Genomic DNA, 19,393 nt, shown 5'->3' with positions numbered 1-19,393 from the left:
GAAATACAGGACACAATGAGAAGACCAAACCTACGGATAATAGGAGTGGATGAGAATGAAGATTTTCAACTCAAAGGACCAGCAAACATCTTCAACAAAATTATAGAAGAAAACTTCCCAAATCTAAAGAAAGAGATGCCCATGAACATACAAGAAGCCTACAGAACTCCAAATAGACTGGACCAGAAAAGAAATACCTCCTGACACATAATAATCAGAACAACAAATGCTCTAAATAAAGATAGAATACTAAAAGCAGTAAGAGAAAAAGGCCAAGTAACATATAAAGGCAAGCCTATTAGAATTACACCAGATTTTTCACCAGAGACTATGAAAGCCAGAAGATCCTGGACGGATGTTATACAGACACTAAAAGAACACAAATTCCAGCCCAGGCTACTATACCCAGCCAAACTCTCAATTAACATAGATGGAGAAACCAAAGTATTCCACGACAAAACCAAATTCACACATTATCTCTCCACGAATCCAGCCCTTCAAAGGATAATAACAGAAAAAAACCAATACAAGGACAGGAACCACGCCCTAGAAACTACAAGAAGGTAATCCCTCAACAAACCTAAAAGAAGACAGCCACAAGAACAGAATGCTAACTTTAACAACAAAAATAACAGGAAACAACAATTACTTTTCCTTAATATCTCTTAATATCAATGGACTCAACTCCCCGATAAAAAGACATAGACTAACAAACTGGCTACACAAACAAGACCCAACATTTTGCTGCTTACAGGAAACTCATCTCAGAGAAAAAGATAGACACTACCTCAGAATGAAAGGCTGGAAAACAATTTTCCAAGCAAATGGTATGAAGAAACAAGCTGGAGTAGCCATTCTAATATCTGATAAGATTGGCTTCCAACCCAAAGTCATTAAAAAAGACAGGGAGGGACACTTCATACTCATCAAAGGTAAAATCCTCCAAGAGGAACTATCAATCCTGAATATCTATGCTCCAAATACAAAGGCAGCCACATTCATTAAAGAAACTTTAGTAAATCTCAAAGCACACATTGCACCTCATACAATAATAGTGGGAGACTTCAACACACCACTTTCACCAATGGACAGATCGTGGAAACAGAAACTAAACAGGGACACAGTGAAACTAACAGAAGTTATGAATCAAATGGATCTGGCAGATATCTACAGAACATTCTATCCTAAAACAAAAGGATATACCTTCTTCTCAGCACCTCATGGTACTTTCTCCAAAATTGACCACATAATTGGTCACAAAACAGGCCTCAACAGATACAAAAATATTGAAATTGTCCCATGCATCCTATCAGATCACCATGGACTAAGGCTGATCTTCAATAACAAAATAAATAATAGAAAGCCAACCTTCACGTGGAAACTGAACAACACTCTTCTCAATGATACCTTGGTCAAGGAAGGAATAAAGAAAGAAATTAAGGACTTTTTAGAGTTCAATGAAAATGAAGCCACAACATACCCAAACTTATGGGACACAATGAAAGCATTTCTAAGAGGAAAACTCATAGCTCTGAGTGCCTCCAAAAGGAAACTAGAGAGAGCACACATTAGCAGCTTGACAACATACCTAAAAGCACTAGAACAAAAGGAAGCAAATTCACCCAAGAGGAGTAGACGGCAGGAAATAATCAAACTCAGGGGCAAAATCAACCAAGTGTAAACAAGAAGAACTATTCAAAGAATCAACCAATCAAGGAGCTGGTTCTTTGAGAAAATCAACAAGATAGATAAACCCTTAGCCAGACTCACTAGAGGGCACAGGGAAAGCATCCTAATTAACAAAATCAGAAATGAAAAAGGAGACATAACAACAGATCCTGAAGACATCCAAAACACCATCAGATCCTTCTACCAAAGGCTATTCTCAACAAAACTGGAGAACCTGGATGAAATGGAGAAGTTCCTAGACAGATACCAGGTACCAAAGTTGAATCAAGATCAGGTTAATGATCTAAACAGCCCTATATCCCCCAAAGAAATAGAAGCAGTCATTAATAGTCTCCCAACTAAAAAAAGCCCAGGACCAGATGGGTTTAGTGCAGAGTTCTATCAGACCTTCAAAGAAGATCTAATCCCAGTTCTTCACAAACTATTCCACAAAATAGAAACAGAAGGTACTCTACCCAACTCATTCTATGAAGCCACAATTACTCTGATACCTAAACCACAAAAAGACCCAACAAAGATAGAAAACTTCAGACCAATATCCCTTATGAATATTGATGCAAAAATCCTCAATAAAGTTCTTGCTAACCGAATCCAAGAACACATCAAAACAATCATCCATCCTGACCAAGTAGGTTTCATCCCAGGGATGCAGGGATGGTTCAATATACGGAAATCCATCAACGTAATCCAGTATATAAACAAACTCAAAGACAAAAACCACATGGTCATCTTGTTAGATGCGGAAAAAGCATTTGACAAGATCCAACACCCATTCATGATAAAAGTCTTGGAAAGATCAGGAATTCAAGGCCCATACCTAAACATGATAAAAGCAATCTACAGCAAACCAGTAGCCAACATCAAAGTAAATGGTGAGAAGCTTGAAGCAATCCCTCTAAAATCAGGGACTAGACAAGGCTGTCCACTTTCTCCATACCTATTCAACATTGTACTTGAAGTCCTAGCCAGAGCAATTCGACAACAAAAGGAGATCAAAGGGATACAAATTGGAAAAGATGAAGTCAAAATATCACTTTTTGCAGATGATATGATAGTATATATAAGTGACCCTAAAAATTCCACCAGAGAACTCCTAAGCCTGATAAACAGCTTCGGTGAAGTAGCTGGATATAAAATTAACTCAAACAAATCAATGGCCTTTCTCTACACAAAGAATAAACAGGCTGAGAAAGAAATTAGGGAAACAACACCCTTCTCAATAGTCACAAATAATATAAAATATCTTGGCATGACTCTAACTAAGGAAGTGAAAGATCTGTATAATAAAAACTTCAAGTCTCTGAAGAAAAAAATTATAGAAGATCTCAGAAGATGGAAAGATCTCCCATGCTCATGGATTGGCAGGATCAACATTGTAAAAATGGCTATCTTGCCAAAAGCAATCTACAGATTCAATGCAATCCCCATCAAAATTCCAACTCAATTCTTCAACGAATTAGAAAGTGCAATCTGCAAATTCATCTGGAATAACAAAAAACCTAGGATAGCAAAAACTCTTCTCAAGGATAAAAGGACCTCTGGTGGAATCACCATGCCGGACCTAAGGCTTTACTACAGAGCAATTGTGATAAAAAACTGCATGGTACTGGTATAGTGACAGACAAATAGACCAATGGAATAGAATTGAAGACCCAGAAATGAACCCACACACCTACGGTCACTTGATCTTCGACAAGGGAGCTAAAAACATCCAGTGGAAGAAAGACAGCATTTTCAACAAATGGTGCTGGCACAACTGGTTGTTAACATGTAGAAGAATGCGAATCGATCCATTCCTATCTCCTTGTACTAAGGTCAAGTCTAAGTGGATCAAGGAACTACACATAAAACCAGAGACACTGAAACTTATAGAGGAAAAAGTGGGGAAAAGCCTTGAAGATATGGGCACAGGGGAAAAATTCCTGAATAGAACAGTAATGGCTTGTGCTGTAAGATCGAGAATTGACAAGTGGGACCTCATGAAACTGCAAAGCTTCTGCAAGGCTAAAGACACCATCAATAAGACAAAAAAACCACCAACAGATTGGGAAAGGATCTTGACCTATCCTAAATCAGATAAGGGACTAATATCCAATATATATAAAGAACTCAAGAAGGTGGACTCCAGAAAGTCAAATAACCCCATTAAAAAATGGGGCTCAGAACTGAACAAAGAATTCTCACCTGAGGAATACCGAATGGCAGAGAAGCACCTGAAAAAATGTTCAACATCCTTAATCATCAGGGAAATGCAAATCAAAACAACCCTGAGATTCCACCTCACACCAGTCAGAATGGCTAAGATCAAAAATTCAGGTGACAGCAGATGCTGGCGAGGATGTGGAGAAAGAGGAACACTCCTCCATTGTTGGTGGGATTGCAAGCTTGTACAACCACTCTGGAAATCAGTTTGGCGGTTCCTCAGAAAATTGGACATAGTACTACCGGAGGATCCAGCAATACCTCTCCTGGGCATATATCCAGAAGATGTCCCAACCGGTAAAAAGGACACATGCTCCACTATGTTCATAGCAGCCCTATTTATAATAGCCAGAAGCTGGAAAGAACCCAGATGTCCCTCAACAGAGGAATGGATACAGAAATTATGGTACATTTACACAATGGAGTACTACTCAGCTATTAAAAAGAATGAATTTATGAAATTCCTAGCCAAATGGATGGACCTGGAGGGCATCATCTTGAGTGAAGTAACACAATCACAAAAGAACTCACACAATATGTATTCACTGATAAGTGGATATTAGCCCAAAACTTAGGATACCCAAGATATGAGATACAATTTGCTAAACGCATGAAACTCAAGAAGAATGAAGACCAAAGTGTGGACACTGTGCCCCTTCTTAGAATTGGGAACAAAACACCCAGGGAAGGAGTTACAGAGACAAAGTTCGTAGCTGTGATGAAAGGATGGACCATTTAGAGACTGCCGTATCCAGGGATCCATCCCATAAGCAGCTTCTAAACGCTGACACCATTGCATACACTAGCAAGATTTTGCTGAAAGGACCCAAATATAGCTGTCTCTTGTGAGACGATGCCGGGGCCTAGCAAACACAGGAGTGGATGTTCACAGTCAGCTATTGGATGTATCACAGGGCTCCCAATGGAGAAGCTAGAGAAAGTACCCAAGGAGCTAAAGGGATCTGCAACCCTATTGTTGGAACAACATGATGTACTAACCAGAACCCCGGAGCTCTTGTCTCTAGCTGCATATGTATCGAAAGATGGTCTAGTCGGCCATCAATGGAAAGAGAGGCCCATTGGACTTGCAAACTTTATATGCCCCAATATAGGGGAATGCCAGGGCCAAAAGAATGGGAATGGGTGGGTAGGGAAGTGGGGGGCGCTATGGGGGACTTTTGGGATAACATTGGAAATGTAATTGAGGAAAATATGTAATAAAAATATTAAAAATTAAAAAAAAAAAAGAAAAACCGAAAAACCAAAAAAAAAAAAAAAAAAAAAAGATATGTAGCCTTGCTGGAGGGGATATGTCACTAGGCAGGAGCTCTGAGGTTTTAGAAGCTCCCTCCATTCTTGGTACTCTTTTTCTGCTTTGTGCTTGCTGTTCAAGGTGTGAGCCCTCAGCATACAGTGCCTGCCTCCATGTCTACCACTTGCTGCACTGATCGACTCTGACCCCCATGGAACCATAAGCACAAATAGCCCTTCCTTCTGTAACTTGTCTTCCTCGAGGTGTTTTCCACAACAACAGGAAAGTAACTAATATAGTTGGCATTCTCATTTTTTTGTTTCCTATCTATTTGATTTTTACTACAATATTTATTATGCCCTTGTCCCATCCCCACCCCTAGCCCCACCCTTTGCCACTTTGGGTTTAATTTTCCCCTCCTCTTCCTCCTCCTCCTTTTCCTCTTCTTTTCTTTTCTTTCTTTTTTTTTTTTTTCTAATTTGTTAAGTTTAAAGCTGAGGTTTGAGGTCAAAATTTTGAAAACTTTCTTCTTTGATGATATACCTTACAATTTTGATATTCTGTGTTTTTTGTTTCATTCAGTTAAAAATATTTCATAATTTTAGTTGTTTTCATCTTTGAAACCTGTGGTTTCTATACTTTACTCACTGCTCTTAGTTATTTAACATTCTTTAGCACTTAAATATTTGTGGATTTTCCTATTATCTTCCTGTTATTTATTATTATTCCCCCACTTCAGAGAAAAATTTTATTCAATTGAACTGAATGCTTTTAAATTTACCAGAACATTTGTATCTTGTAATATCCTTGTGTTTCCTGTTACTGAGAAGAGTATAAATTCTATAAAGATTAGGGCAAGCTTGTTGACAGTACTGATCAAGTCTTCTGTGGTCTTGCTAACCTTATTCCCTTATTCCTGCATGTGTCATCTGTTGGGAGGCAGATGCTGAAATCTGTGTGGTATGAACTTTTCTTTTCTTCATTCTATAAGATTCTGTTTTCATGTACTTCAAAGCTCTGTTTTGTTTTGTTTTATTGTTTTTGTTGTTGTTGCTTTGTTCTGTTTTGTTTTTGCTTGGTTGGTTGGTTGGTTGGTTGGTTGGTTGGTTGGTTGGTTGGTTGATTTTCTGAGACAGGGTTTCTCTATATAGCCCAGGAACTTTGTAGACCAGGCTGGCCTCAAACTCATAGAGATCTGCCTGCCTCTGCCTCCTGAGATTAAAGGCTTATACCATCACCACCTAGTTAAAATTCTGTTCTTAGGTTTATTATGTTTTCTTCATGAGTTTCCCCCTTCATCTTTATCAAGTGACCCAGTTGATCATTGGCAACAGCCTTTTCTCTGAAGCTTACCTTAATATTAATGTAGCCACTCTAGTGGCTATATTTTGATTAGAATTAGCCTGGTATATATTTTCACATCTTTTTTATTTTTAACCTATTTGTGTGTTTTTAAAATCTAAAACAGATTTCTTTATTGTGGATGTAGTTCAAGGGCAAAGCACTTTCATAGTGTACACAGGCCTTGGGTTTGATCTCCAGCACTGCAAAAATAAATTCATCAATTAAAAGAAGTTTCTTGTAGGCAGCATACAGTTGGGCCACATTTTCTTACTCAGCTGCCACTTAATTAGGGGTGTTAAGACTGTGATGATCAATACAGATAGACATATATAGATCACTGTTGTTTTTTGTGTAGGTCAGGCTGTCCTGGAACCTGCTGTCTTTTCACTTTTGTTGCTTATGACCTCACATACATGTCATGTCTTTGCTTTATTATCAATAAATATTCTTTATATACTTATTTCTAGTTTTCTGTCTTTGATATGCTTTAAATTTTAAAAATTGTATTTGTTTATTTTATTTATTCCATGTACACACACACACACACACACTCCTGCTACCGTACCTGTATTATGGAGGTCAAAGGATAACTTTGACCTCAAAAGAGTCAGTTTCATCTTTCTACCATGTAAGTCATGAGGATCAAACTCAGGTTTTCAGGCTCCCCAGAAAATCCCTTTACCCACTGAGCCATCTCTCCAACTCTTTTTTAAACCTCTGTTGATTTCTTAGGTATAACTCTTCACTATATTATCTAGTGGTTGGCTCTGGGTTTATATTATACTTCTTAAACTTAACCCACTCTATCTTCAAATGATATGATAGCATTTACTCATAGCACATGCAGTATATAATATTATGCTACATCAGTATACTTCATTTCAACATATTATTTTATCCTTTTTGGCTCTTGCTCTACTGTTGCCATACATTTTAGTTCTATAGGTCTTATAAATCTCAAATTAATTGGCAATGTATTTTATTTATAAATTGGGTCTATGTCATATTTCAAAGTTCTTCTGTGAAAGCTAGAAAAAATAATGGAAATGGTAGTACAATGACTTAGCCACTTACCGAGGTAAAGGCCTGGACTGGCCTGGCCAATGTAGAAATACACAAGGGCAGCAACACCCATACTAGCTAGGGTATAGAGCCACTGGATCACAAACATGATGAGCAGGGATGCAAGAGCCTACAGATATGGATAGGAAGAGTAAGTCACATGACCTTACAGTGGTGATAAAAACAGAAGGCTAGAACCTTAGGAGACAATGATTTCTTATTAGCTTCTGGGCTCTGTAAAATTCTGAATAATTAAAACTCACTTATAATATAATCGTACTGTGGTAGTGTACTGGTTGGGTTGTTTGTTTGTTTGTTGTCAATTTGTATTAGGGTCATCTGGGAATAGAGAACCCAGTTAAGAAAATGCCCCCATCTGATTGGCATCTAGGCTTTTTTTTTTTTTAATTATTGTTGATTGATGTAGAAGGGCCCAGCCCACTGCAGGTAGTATCCATCACTGGGCTGGTGTCCCTGGGTTGTATAAGAAAGCAGGCTGGGCAAGCCATGGGAAGCAAACTAGTAAGCAGCATCCCTCCATGGCCTTTACATCAACCATTGCATCTAGGTTCTTGCCTTGAGTTTCTGCCCTGATTTATTTTCATGGTGGACTATACACTGTAAAATGAAATAAAGCTCCTCCTCCCCAAATTGCATTTGGTCATAATGTTTATCACAGCCATATAAAGCAAAGGCAGCACGTGTTGGATGTTAACTTGACAGGATCTGGAATTACCTAGGAGCAAGCCTGTAGGCATGCCTGTGAGGAACTTATTTAGATTAGGGTAGCCCCTGGGTATGACTGTGAAAAATTATTTTGATTAGGTTTACTGAGGTGTTAAGATCCAGTGCAAAGGAAGGTGACACCATCACTGGGCTTGAGTCCTAGACTGCACGAAAGGGAGGAAACCAGTTGAGCACAGATATTCATCTTCTGCTTTCAGAGTGTGGATACAACATGACTGGCTACTTCAAGCTCCTGCTGCAAGGATTCCCTGTCATGATGGATTGTACCCTCAAACAATGAGCCCTAACAAGACACCTAACTATTACAGAAAATTAGTACCAGAAGTGGGGTTGTTGCTGTGATGAACCTGACCACATGGTTCTTAGTGCTTTGGAACTGGTTTTACAGGTAGAATGTAGAAGTATTTGGAACTTTGTGATAGTGGAGTCTTTGAATACAGCAAGTAAAGAGTAGTGCTCCATTCTTGTAGGAGCTTGGAAGATAAGAACACCAATAGAAATACAGACAGTGGAGACCTAGCTCCTGATGTTTCTGAAGGCATCAAGGACTCTGTCAGAACTGGGGTAGAGGGCGTTCCTGTGACATTTTAGCCAACACTGTGGCTTCATTTTGCCCATGCCCTAAGGATATAAGTGAAGTTTAATTTGAAGGTGATAAATTAATTTGTTTGGTGGAGGAATTTTAAGAGAACAAAGTATTCAGGCTATGGTATGATGACTTTCTATGCATGAATTCAGATGTACGGTGAAAAAGTACAAAGACTTGAGCATAAAGGTAGAAATAAAGTGTGTTTGTCAAGAATAAGAGTTTGAATAAATCTAACTACAAGGCCAAGGCACATGCTGAAAAAGAGGCTATAGCCATTAAAGAGAAGCATTTTGCTTTATAATAGGTCAAGAGGAAATACCTCCTCAGATCAAGACTTACCCATCAAAGGCTCCATTTTTTGAAAACTCAAATTTATTTGAAAGAACAGAACCTAAATTAAAATAGAGACTACACTGAAGCAGATTCCCCTTTCTCAAAAGCACCTGCCTAGAGACTTGGTTTCCCAGGATTAGCACACAAAAGCTGATACAACTATGGTTCAAGAAGGCCAGGCTACATCCCAAGCTGGCAGCAGAATCTGGCAGCAGCATCATGTAGGACTGGTTCCATATGCATGAAAGATGCAACCACTGGGGTGGGTGTGGTTTTGGTGTTGAACCACAGTTCCAGAGAGACATTGGGACCTGTAAGTGTGTTGCAAGGTTGGAGCCCCTATAAGGAGGCCTTGCGAGGCCATAGTGTGAAACTGTGAGGAGAGACCTAAGCTACAAGGAAGGGCCCAGGATATTGGAGATGCCAGAACCATGAGATATCTGCTGGGAAAAGCTATAAGCATAGTACAGTGGACCTGAGAAAAAAAGATTAAGTTCCCACTGGCAGAGGAGCTATCTGGGTAGGGCTATCCAAGCTTTTTTGAGCCCATATGATTCCACAGCGCCAAGATGGCAGACATGAAGCTGCAGGATTTGGTATTTGCCTTGCTGGGTTTTGACCTTGCTTTGTTCTGATTATTCTTTCCGATGATCCTATTCCCTCCTTTTGTAATGAGAATACTTATTCTATGCCATTGCATATTGGAAGCATGTACTTTGTTTTAATTTTATAGGAGTTCAGGGTTAAGACTTTGACATTGGACTTTAAATGCTGTTGAAACTTTGAAAGAATACAGGGCCTTTCTAGGTGAATTAAACACATCCAACATTATGAAATGGTCATAAGTACAAGAGGACCAGGGGTGAAATTGTGGTGATTAGTGTCAATTGTCAATTTTACAATCAGAATCTAGAACCCTGATTTTGGATTTTGGAATGAAAAAATAACTATACACTTACTCGAGCAAGTTTTGGGGGGAAATACCCTTTTAAAAGTCACCACTTAATCAAAACCACCAACAAACAAACACCCTGTCTGTCTTAGTTACTTTTTCCTGTTGTGATAAACTATTCTGACAAAAGCAGCTTAAGGCAGAAAGAGTTTGTTTTGCCTTACAGTTAGAGGCTCATGTCATAGTCCATCATGGCGAAGGAGTCACAAAAGTGGGAACCTGAGGCAGCCAGTTACATTGAACCCACAGTCTAGAGCAGAGAGTGAAAAATGATTGTACGGCTCATTTTCTCCTTTATATCCAGTCCAGGATCCCAGCCTAAGGAATGGTGCCACCCACAGTGGGCAATTTTTCCCACCTCAGTAGATCAAGATAAACCCTACAGACATGCCCAAAAGCCTGTCTCTCAGTTCATTCTAGGCGACATCTAGACATTTGAAATCAACTATCACATTATTTTAGTGCCCCATTCCTCCCTACAATCAACAAATCATCATGAAATTAGTAACCCAAAGTTTATCTGATATGATTACTTAAATAGAAAATAATTGACTAAAATTAGTGGTTCATTAAATGTAAATCTTGTCATAGCAGTCTCACCTTAATTCCAATAAAGCAAGCAATTTAATCATGTCGATGTTAATTAATACTGAGATCAAGATTAAATTACTCACCCCTAACAGGGAGACCCAGGGGTTACATAACGAAGCATAGAAAACACTTGGTCTTCTCTGGACCTCTTGTTCCTGAAGTCTGCATTTCAGAAAGAAATCTAAAACAAAACAAAACGAGTTAACCACATCCTTCATGAACTTACTACCAACCCCGCTCTATTTTTATAAGCAAATGCCTACACACGCATGTCCCCAGATTTTGTGAATCAGTCTAGAGCTAGCTTCTGTTACTTGCTCACAGAGGAAAAAGGACAAAGGACTTATGGCCTCACACCAGCACATAGCTGAAAAGAACAGGAAGAAAGGCCAGAGTAGAAGTGGGAACCTCTCTAGTCTACTGCACATTTGTCTGTATCTGTCATCCAGGGGAACCCCAAGTCTGGATCTTCCCTCTCTTTCAGATGGAGGGGGTCAGAAGAGGGGAGCTGGACACCTGGCGTTTGGGTCCTGGTGTGACCACTGGAACTGATGGTCCAGGCTGGCTTTTGTCTACAACAGGATAGTTTTTGCCACCATCTGACTTCTGGTAATTGAAGCTAGCTTAGCCTGGTCTCAGAGACAGACCAGAAGCTGACAACGGGATCTGAGCACTAATGCATACACGTTCCACCCCCTTCATCATGGGCTTCAGGGACACTGGAGCTTCTCAGGGTTGAATGTTTTATTTAGTGCTGCATTCTCAATTTATATGATTCCAGACGTGCTCATGGTATTGAACCATGAAAATACATATAGATGGTTTAACATTGTGGTCTACTCACCAAGAGCACCATGCCCGGCGAGCCAAACAACTGAGAACACGGGACTCTGCTGTTATGACTGTGCCTTATTTTGACACTGAACTTCCATAGCTGGTTGCTCAGGAAATGTGTCAACTCCTTCAACGTTTTACTTTCCAGTATCAACTCCTTCTTCAGCCAAAGTACCTTGCATGTACCAGCTCCTCTCTCAGAGCTTCGTCATCTATGCCCTGGTCCTGTCTCCCTCACTTGTTTTCTCTTCTCCCTGAGTTGCTTCTGATGGGTAGGAGGTGTCTAGAATCCTGCTGGAATTCTCTTCTCATAGATCCCTTATCTGCTTGCCTGTCATCCACTCTTCAGGTCATAGACCATATCACTGCCTCACAAAAGTTCAACCCTACCACACAAACCTAATTCTTCATACCAGTTGTGTTTCCTTTGTCCCATGTCCTTTCTTTCACAGAATTTACTATCACATGCATCTGCATTCTTACATACGTATTATACGTTTCTATGCCCTTGGTGTACATGCATCCATATTGATCTTGAAGCTTGGGCTTACAGCTGGCAGTCATTATGCATTTCAGTGCAAGCCTGCTGCTTTTTACTCTGGGCCCTGGGCCCTTTAGAACTATTCCCTCTGTACATCCGTACTAGTGGAATCTGTAATCACAGCACTAAAGAAGCTAAGGCACAAGGATCACGAATTCTAGGCCAGTCTGGGCTACCCAAAGAGACGATGTCTTAAAATAAAAAAACCAAACCAAACTAAATTGAAGCAGGGGTATCCTCAATGAAACATATCAGATTAATCACATTGCTTCACACCCAGACTAATATGGTTGAACATGAGAGGTCCCCACAAGCTCTTGTACTGGGGGCTCACTTGCCTGCTGATGGATTTTCAGGGAAAGCAATTGGATCATGAGAGCCATGATGTTGTAGGGGGATTAACCATTGATGGTTTCATAACCTGATAACATTATTAGGAGGTGAGAGAACCACTAGAAGAGTATCTTGGTTGGAAGAAGAAGGTAACTCTGATGGGGGGTGACTCTGACACCCTTGTTGTTCCCTGTCCCTTCTTGTCTTTCTCTCACTGCTCACTCTCCTTATGAGGTGAGTAGCCTGATCTACATGCACCTACCACTGTGACATTCTGCAACACCACGGGCCCAGGAGGAGCCCAACAATGATAGTGAAAGCCACATTAGTGACGCCACTAAAAAGCAAAGCAACTGAGCCTTCTCTTTAACTCACTGTCCTTGGGGATTTGTTAACAGTAACAGAAAGTCTGACACTTTGCCCTTTACCATTGTAGCTTTTACCATCTTCCTGGTTATCTATTTCTTGCCGTTCTCTGAGTAAGGATGTCAGTTTGCAACTCTTCCTCTGTCAGCACTCCACCATTGGTCATGGAAACTCTTATATAAATAACATGTTCTGCACCCTCCTCTCAGTTCCTTGAAAGTTTCACTCCTGCAATCTTTTCTTCCACTCGCTTCAATTTCTCCTCCCTTAGCCACACTTGAGGGTTGAGGATTTGCCTTTTACTGTTTATTGTAATATTAAGTGTGGGTCCCAAGACCTGGAGTCTGCATGTAGCCCCTGGGACCTTACCTCCAAGTTAATTCTGATTGGTAAATAAAGATGCCAACAGCTAATAGCTGGGCAGAAGAGACATAGGTGGGGTTGAGGTTTCTCAGGCTTGCTGGAGAGAGCAAGGAAGGAGCAGGAAGGAGCTTCCATGGAAGAAGAAGAATGTGCAGGAGGAAGAAGGAGAGCCGCCACGAGATAAGGGCCAAGAGAACACTGGGCCCAGAGGGCTGCCCAATTGATTTAAGAGCAGCCCAAATGGAACACAGTAAATAGTAAGTGTCAACTTGGGGTTATTAAAAGTAGATTCTAACAGCATGAAGAGTAGGGAGCTCCCAGCTATTGTGCCTAAGGCATGTTAAAAATGTGAAGGCTGTGTGTGTGTCTTTCATCTGGGAGTATACTTGGCCTAAGGAGGGGACGAAGCCCCAGGATAGGATATTAAATATTGTTGGCTACACTTGAAGGCTGTCATCGTAGGCAACCTAACACAACAATATATCTACTCAAATCTCTTCTTGTTGCCTGTGGATCAACCTGTAGAACTCTTGGCTCCTCTAGCACCATATCTTCCCTGGATGCTGCCATGCTTGCTGCTATTATGATAATGGATTGAACCTCCAAATCTGCAAGCAGCCTCAATTAAATCTCTCTATAAGAGTTGGCTTGGAAGCTGGGCGTGGTGGTGCATACCTTTAATCCCAGCACTCAGGAGGCAGAGGCAGGTGGATTTCTGAGTTTGAGGCCAGCCTGGTCTACAAAGTGAGTTCCAGAACAGCCATGGCTATACAGAGAAACCCTGTCTCGAAAACCCAAAAACAAACAAACAAACAAACAAACAAAAAGTTGGCTTGGTCATGGTGCCTCTTCACAGCAATAAAACCCTAACTAAGACAGTATCTCCAGCCCATTATTTTTTCAATATTTTTCAATCTACTCTTTGTTTTTTGAGACAAGGTCTTGCTGTGCAGCCAGGGTGGCCTCAAACTTGCAATTTTCCTATCTCAACCTCCAAGTGCCAAGATCAGTTGCATGTTTCATCACACCTGGCTTCACTACTCCACTCTGGAGATTCCTGATTTCCCTGAGTACTCTTACCAAGCTTGCCAATGAACTGCATCTAATTCAAGCCCCACTCATCCTGTTTAGCTACATTAGATCTCCTCAAAATGCCTTCCTCTTCAGTGTACCCCACCTTCCTGTTTTCCTCTTCACCCTTTCGTGGTCTCTTTTGTTCTTTCCTCTCTCTCCTTCAAAACTTCATGTCCAGGCCTCGGCACCCTTCTTTTTCCCTACGCACCCACCTCTAAGAGAGCTCATCTTGTCCCATGCTTTAAATGTTAGCCATACCTAAGAACTCTAAGTTTGGGTCATCTTTGAACTTAAGATTCAATATCTAATTGCCTTGCCAACACTTCCCCTGTTAAGCATCTCAAAATTAACATGGTTAAAAATGAAATCTACTCTTCCCCAATCTTCTTTGAAGGGTGAATGATAGGATTTCTATAAGCAGCGAATATTCCTGCTGACTTCTGTTCACTTCTACCTCTGTTCCATTGATATACCCAGATAATCCTGAATATGGTCACTCCCCGCCACCTCTGTGGCTCCCTTTCTTGTCTAAGACCATTTCATCTTTCATCTGTTTACTGCAATGGGTCCCGTGGTAGATATTACAACTACTGTATCCCTAAGAGGTTCTTGTAGTTATGTGGTCATATGACTAAGATCTCACCAAGAGAGAGCGGCCATGGAGAGTGTCACTTCTGAGCCAACATCTTTGGGAGTCTGTGTGCCTTTTCTGTTTTTTCTCTGCTTGAGATCTGAAAGTGTAGCTCAGCTGTGACATTGTCATGGCAAGGTCCAAGGGGACTGTGTGTCTTCAGATCTTTGAAGAAGCCTGGTTCCCTAAAGATAACCTCCCACAGACTTGGAATACCCTTCTTAGATTGGTAATGTAAGTGAGAAATAACCTTCTGTTGTGAGCAAACCACTATGTTTTTATTCCAGTAAAGCAGTTTAGCCTATTTGTCTCCCAACAAGATCTTTTCTGATGAATGTGTGTGAAACACCAGACCTTCCTCCCTGCCAGGGATGGTTCGTGTTCATTATCAACTTGACGGACTCTAGACTCTCTAGGAGGCAAGCTTCTAGACTTTCCTGTCAGGGATCATCAGGGTTAGGTTAAATAACATAGGAAGACCCACCCTAAAAGAGAATGGTGGCATTCTTTGAGTTTGAATGCTAGACCAAATGGAACCTCATAAAATTGCAAAGCTTCTGTAAAGCAAAGGACACTATCAATAGGACAAGAAAAAAGCAACCAACATATTAGGAAAAGATCTTTCTTTACCAATCCTACATTTGATAGAAGGCTAATATCCAATATATACAAAGAACTCAAGAAGTTGAGACTCCAGAGAATCAAATAACCCTATTAAATAATGGGGTAGAGAGCTAAAACAAAGAATTCTCAACTGAGGAATATCAAATGGCTGAGAAGCACCTAAAGAAATGTTCAACACCTTTAGTCATCAGGGAAATGTAAATCAAAACAACTCTGAGATTCCACCTCACACCAATCAGAATGGCTAAGATTAAAAACTCAGGTGAGAGCAGATGCTGGCAAAGATGTGAAGAAAGAGAAACACTTCTCCATGGTTGGTGGAATTGCAAACAAGCTGGTACAACCACTCTGGAAATCAGTCTCAAGTTTCCTCAGAAAATTGGACACAGTACTACCTGAGGACACAGCTATACCACTCCTGGGCATATACCCAGAAGATGCTCCAATATATAACAAGGACATATGTTCCACTACGTTCATAGCAGTCTTATTTATAATAGCCAGAAGCTGAAAAGAGCCCAGATGTCCTTCAACAGAGGAATGGATACAGAAAATGTGGTGCATTTATACAATGGAGAACTGCTCAGCTATTAAAAACAATGACTTCATGAAATTCTTAGGCAAATGGATGGAACTAGAAAATATCATCCTGAGTGAGGTAACCCAATCACAAAAAGACACACATGGTATGCACTCACTGATAAATAGATATTAGCCCAAAAGCTTGGAATACCCAAGATACAATTTACAGACCACATGAAGCTCAAGAAGAAGGAAGACAAAAGTGTGGATGCTTCAGTGCTTCTTTAGAAGGGTGAACAAAATACTCACAAGAGGAAATATGGAGACAAAGTGTAGAGCAGATGCTGAAGGAAAGGCCATCTAGAGAATGCCCCACCTGGGAATCCATCCCATATATAGTCACCAAACCCAGACACTACTGCAGATGCCAAGCCGTGCTTGCTGACAGGAGCCTGATATAGCTGTCTCCTGAGAGGCTCTGCCAGAGCCTGACAAATACAGAGGCCAATGCTCACAGCCAACCACTGGACTGAGCATGAGGTCCCCAGTGAAGGAGATAGAGAAAGAACTGAAGGAGCTGAAGGGGTTTGCAACCCCATAGGAAGAACAACAATATCAAACAACCAGAACCCCCCCCCCCTCCCCAGAGCTTCTAAGGAGTAAATCACCAGTCAAAAAGAGTACACATGGCTCCAGCTGTATATATAGCTGAGGATGGCCTTGTCAGGCATCAATGGGAGGAGAGGCCCTTGGTCCTGGGAAGACTCGATGCCCCAGTGTAGGGGAATGCCAGGGCGGGGAGTGGGAGTGGGTGGGAAGATGGGGGTGTACCCTCATAGAAGCAGGGGGAGGAGGGATGGGATAAGGGGTTTCCAGAGGGGAAACCAGGAAAGGGGATAACATTTGAAATGTAAATAAAGAAAGTATCCAATAAAGGAAAAGAAAAAAATAAAATAAAATGAAAATGCAAAAGCTGAGAACAGTCACCTACCCCTCTCTGTTTCCTGACTCTGGATGGATATGACTAGCTGCCTCTTCAAGCTCCTGCCACTGTGGTGGACTCTACCCTTGAACTAAGCCAGAACAAACCCTTTCTTCCCTAAGTTGTTCTTCTGAGGTATTCTTTCCTCAGCAGTGTATAAAGTAACTAATATAGACCCAGTCTACGTCCCATTGTCTGTTTTTTTTAAAATTCTTTATCATATTTATCACTTACAGTGCAGTGTATGTTTGCCAACCATGCATTTCCTCCCCCTCAGGAATGAAAGCCCCACCAAAGCTCTTCCTGTTCCTGCCAAGCATGCTCTTCCAGCACTGAAAATGCTCCACAGAATGCAGACACCCCATACATGGGGCTGAACAAATGAGCCATTCACCCCCCAAAGACATCTTCATGGTCTCGAAACTCATTTGATTTCATCGTGTGTTTACGAGTTATAACACTCAAAGTTCTGAATCTGTATGTGAATGGTGAATTGCCCTTTTAAAATCTCCAGGCATTTAAGAGTTTGTGAGTAAGAAATACTTAATAAATCTCCTAACTGTGAATTTAAACAAAATCTGTCAGGATTTACCACTGGTTTGAATGCATGATGGTTCAACTGTCTTTTTTCTTTTGAGATAGACTCTAGCTGTGAAGGCCAGGCTGTCAAAATCCCCTTGCCTCAGCCCCCAGAGTGCTGAGACTCAGGTATGAGCCACCATGCCTGGCAGAATTACTGTAGAAGGAATTCTGTTGTGACTTACAGTGTGCAATTTTAACATGTCGTTGCAGGAGTCATTCTTTTCAATCACAGGCTTAATAAAATACAGCTTCCTTTTTTGATTTAGAGGAAACACTATTGGCCAAGGATGTATCTTTCTGCCTCTCTGAGATTTATCAGATGTTAGGCTCTCTTTCCCAACACTCGATCTTGTACATAATTAGTGCCTAACTCTGGACGGTGCAATTTAGATTTAGCTACTTGTCAAAGGTGCAGGGGGGAATATGCATTCAGGAGAAACTGCACTTCATTTTGGGTCTTTTTGATCATTACCGCTCTCTTCATAAGACAGTGTCCCAGAGTATCCACACAGCCCCATGATCATAGAAGGAAACAACAGACATTTAACAGGCCTGCAGTGCTAAGGCAGTGTTCAGTCAGTTGGGTGTGTTCCATGTATTTTCTACCACTTCAGCTTGCTATGGGATTATCAGGACACTTTATAACAAGCCCAAAAGAAGCATCTATATTATTCCTAAAGGAAGGATGTGTAGATGTGTATGTTGGGGGAGGATTCCAAATACATGAGGAGGAGAAGGATAATGCCCTGTGGCAGCAAGACCAGGAAGGCAGCTCTATGTTATCAAGTCTACAGTTGGAAAGCAAGAAGTGAGCCAAGTTGTGCATTGTTCAGGTAAATAATAGCAAACCAATAAACAGCACATATTATTGACTTAAAATCTAGTGGCATGTCTACAACCTTTTATGTTCATGAAATTCATACACACACTAACATTCTAAGCATGGGGAAATCAACACAATTGTATCCATTTTTTAGTTACAAACGTAAGAACTTATATAGAAATTACTTAAAATTTCTACTAAACCATCTCTGAACATTCGTTCCTTTCCTCCCTTTCATCCTCCTTCTTTTTGTGATGCTGGAGATCAAATCCAGGGCCTTGTTAGGACAAGCAAGCATTCTACTAATAAGAATACACTTCCACACCCCACCCCTGTATCTTTATCGGAATATGTAAAGAGAATGAAGGGTTGCCATCAGCTTAGGACACCCCAAAACTAAATTCTCAGCACAAAGGAGATTTATTTGCCCCACAGGGACAAAAGGCAGGGAATAAGAGATGAAGACAGGAGACAGAGGACAAGGGAGAAAGGGAAGAAAACAAGGAAGAGGGGAAGGGAAATTTGTCAGAGGAGAAGGACACAAGGACTACGTCTGGATAGAGAGAAGACAGATGTGGCCCATAGGAAAATGGCCGTTTATAAAGATAAAGGGGGAAACCCTGTGTTAGGATGACGTGTTTAATTTTAATTGGGCATGCTAATTAGGTGAGACGAAGGGGGCTTCTGATTGCTGGACTTCAATACTTTGATAGCTGGACCTTGGTGGTCAGCCTCAGGAGAAGGAAGTGGCCAAAGAAGAAAATGGACCTTGGTGGCTAGCTCTAGGAACGTAATCTAGTGGTTTTAAGAAAAGGGATAGGGAAGAGGAGCAAGGCCTGCCAGAGCTATGTCTGCTGTGCTCAGGCTTGGCTAGAGTCCCTTTACTAAGTAGCATATAGAAACCAAAGATTTATGTTGCACAGAATTGTGTTTAAAATCCACAAGATATTCCAGTCG

The 19,393-nt window shown here is 40.8% G+C and overlaps 1 protein-coding gene across 1 annotated transcript in view; it reads right to left on the bottom strand.

The window, feature by feature from the left end:
- The window catches only part of Slc12a8 (solute carrier family 12 member 8), a 154,845-nt gene that overhangs the window by 11,873 nt on the left and 123,579 nt on the right, over nt 1-19,393 (bottom strand). Inside the window, exons 10-11 of the mRNA XM_029470724.2 lie at nt 10,845-10,942; nt 7,562-7,679 (exon numbers count right to left, since the gene is read on the bottom strand). Coding sequence (XP_029326584.2) covers nt 7,562-7,679; nt 10,845-10,942 — 216 coding nt within the window. The remainder of the gene's footprint in view (nt 1-7,561; nt 7,680-10,844; nt 10,943-19,393) is intronic.

This window comes from Mus caroli, unplaced genomic scaffold, assembly GCF_978045245.1.
Source record: "Mus caroli unplaced genomic scaffold, Mus_caroli_1 scaffold_17, whole genome shotgun sequence".
In the NCBI taxonomy this organism is placed as follows: Eukaryota; Metazoa; Chordata; class Mammalia; order Rodentia; family Muridae; genus Mus; species Mus caroli.
Note: the sequence above shows the minus strand (reverse complement) of the source record. Positions and strands in the feature narration are given on the sequence as shown.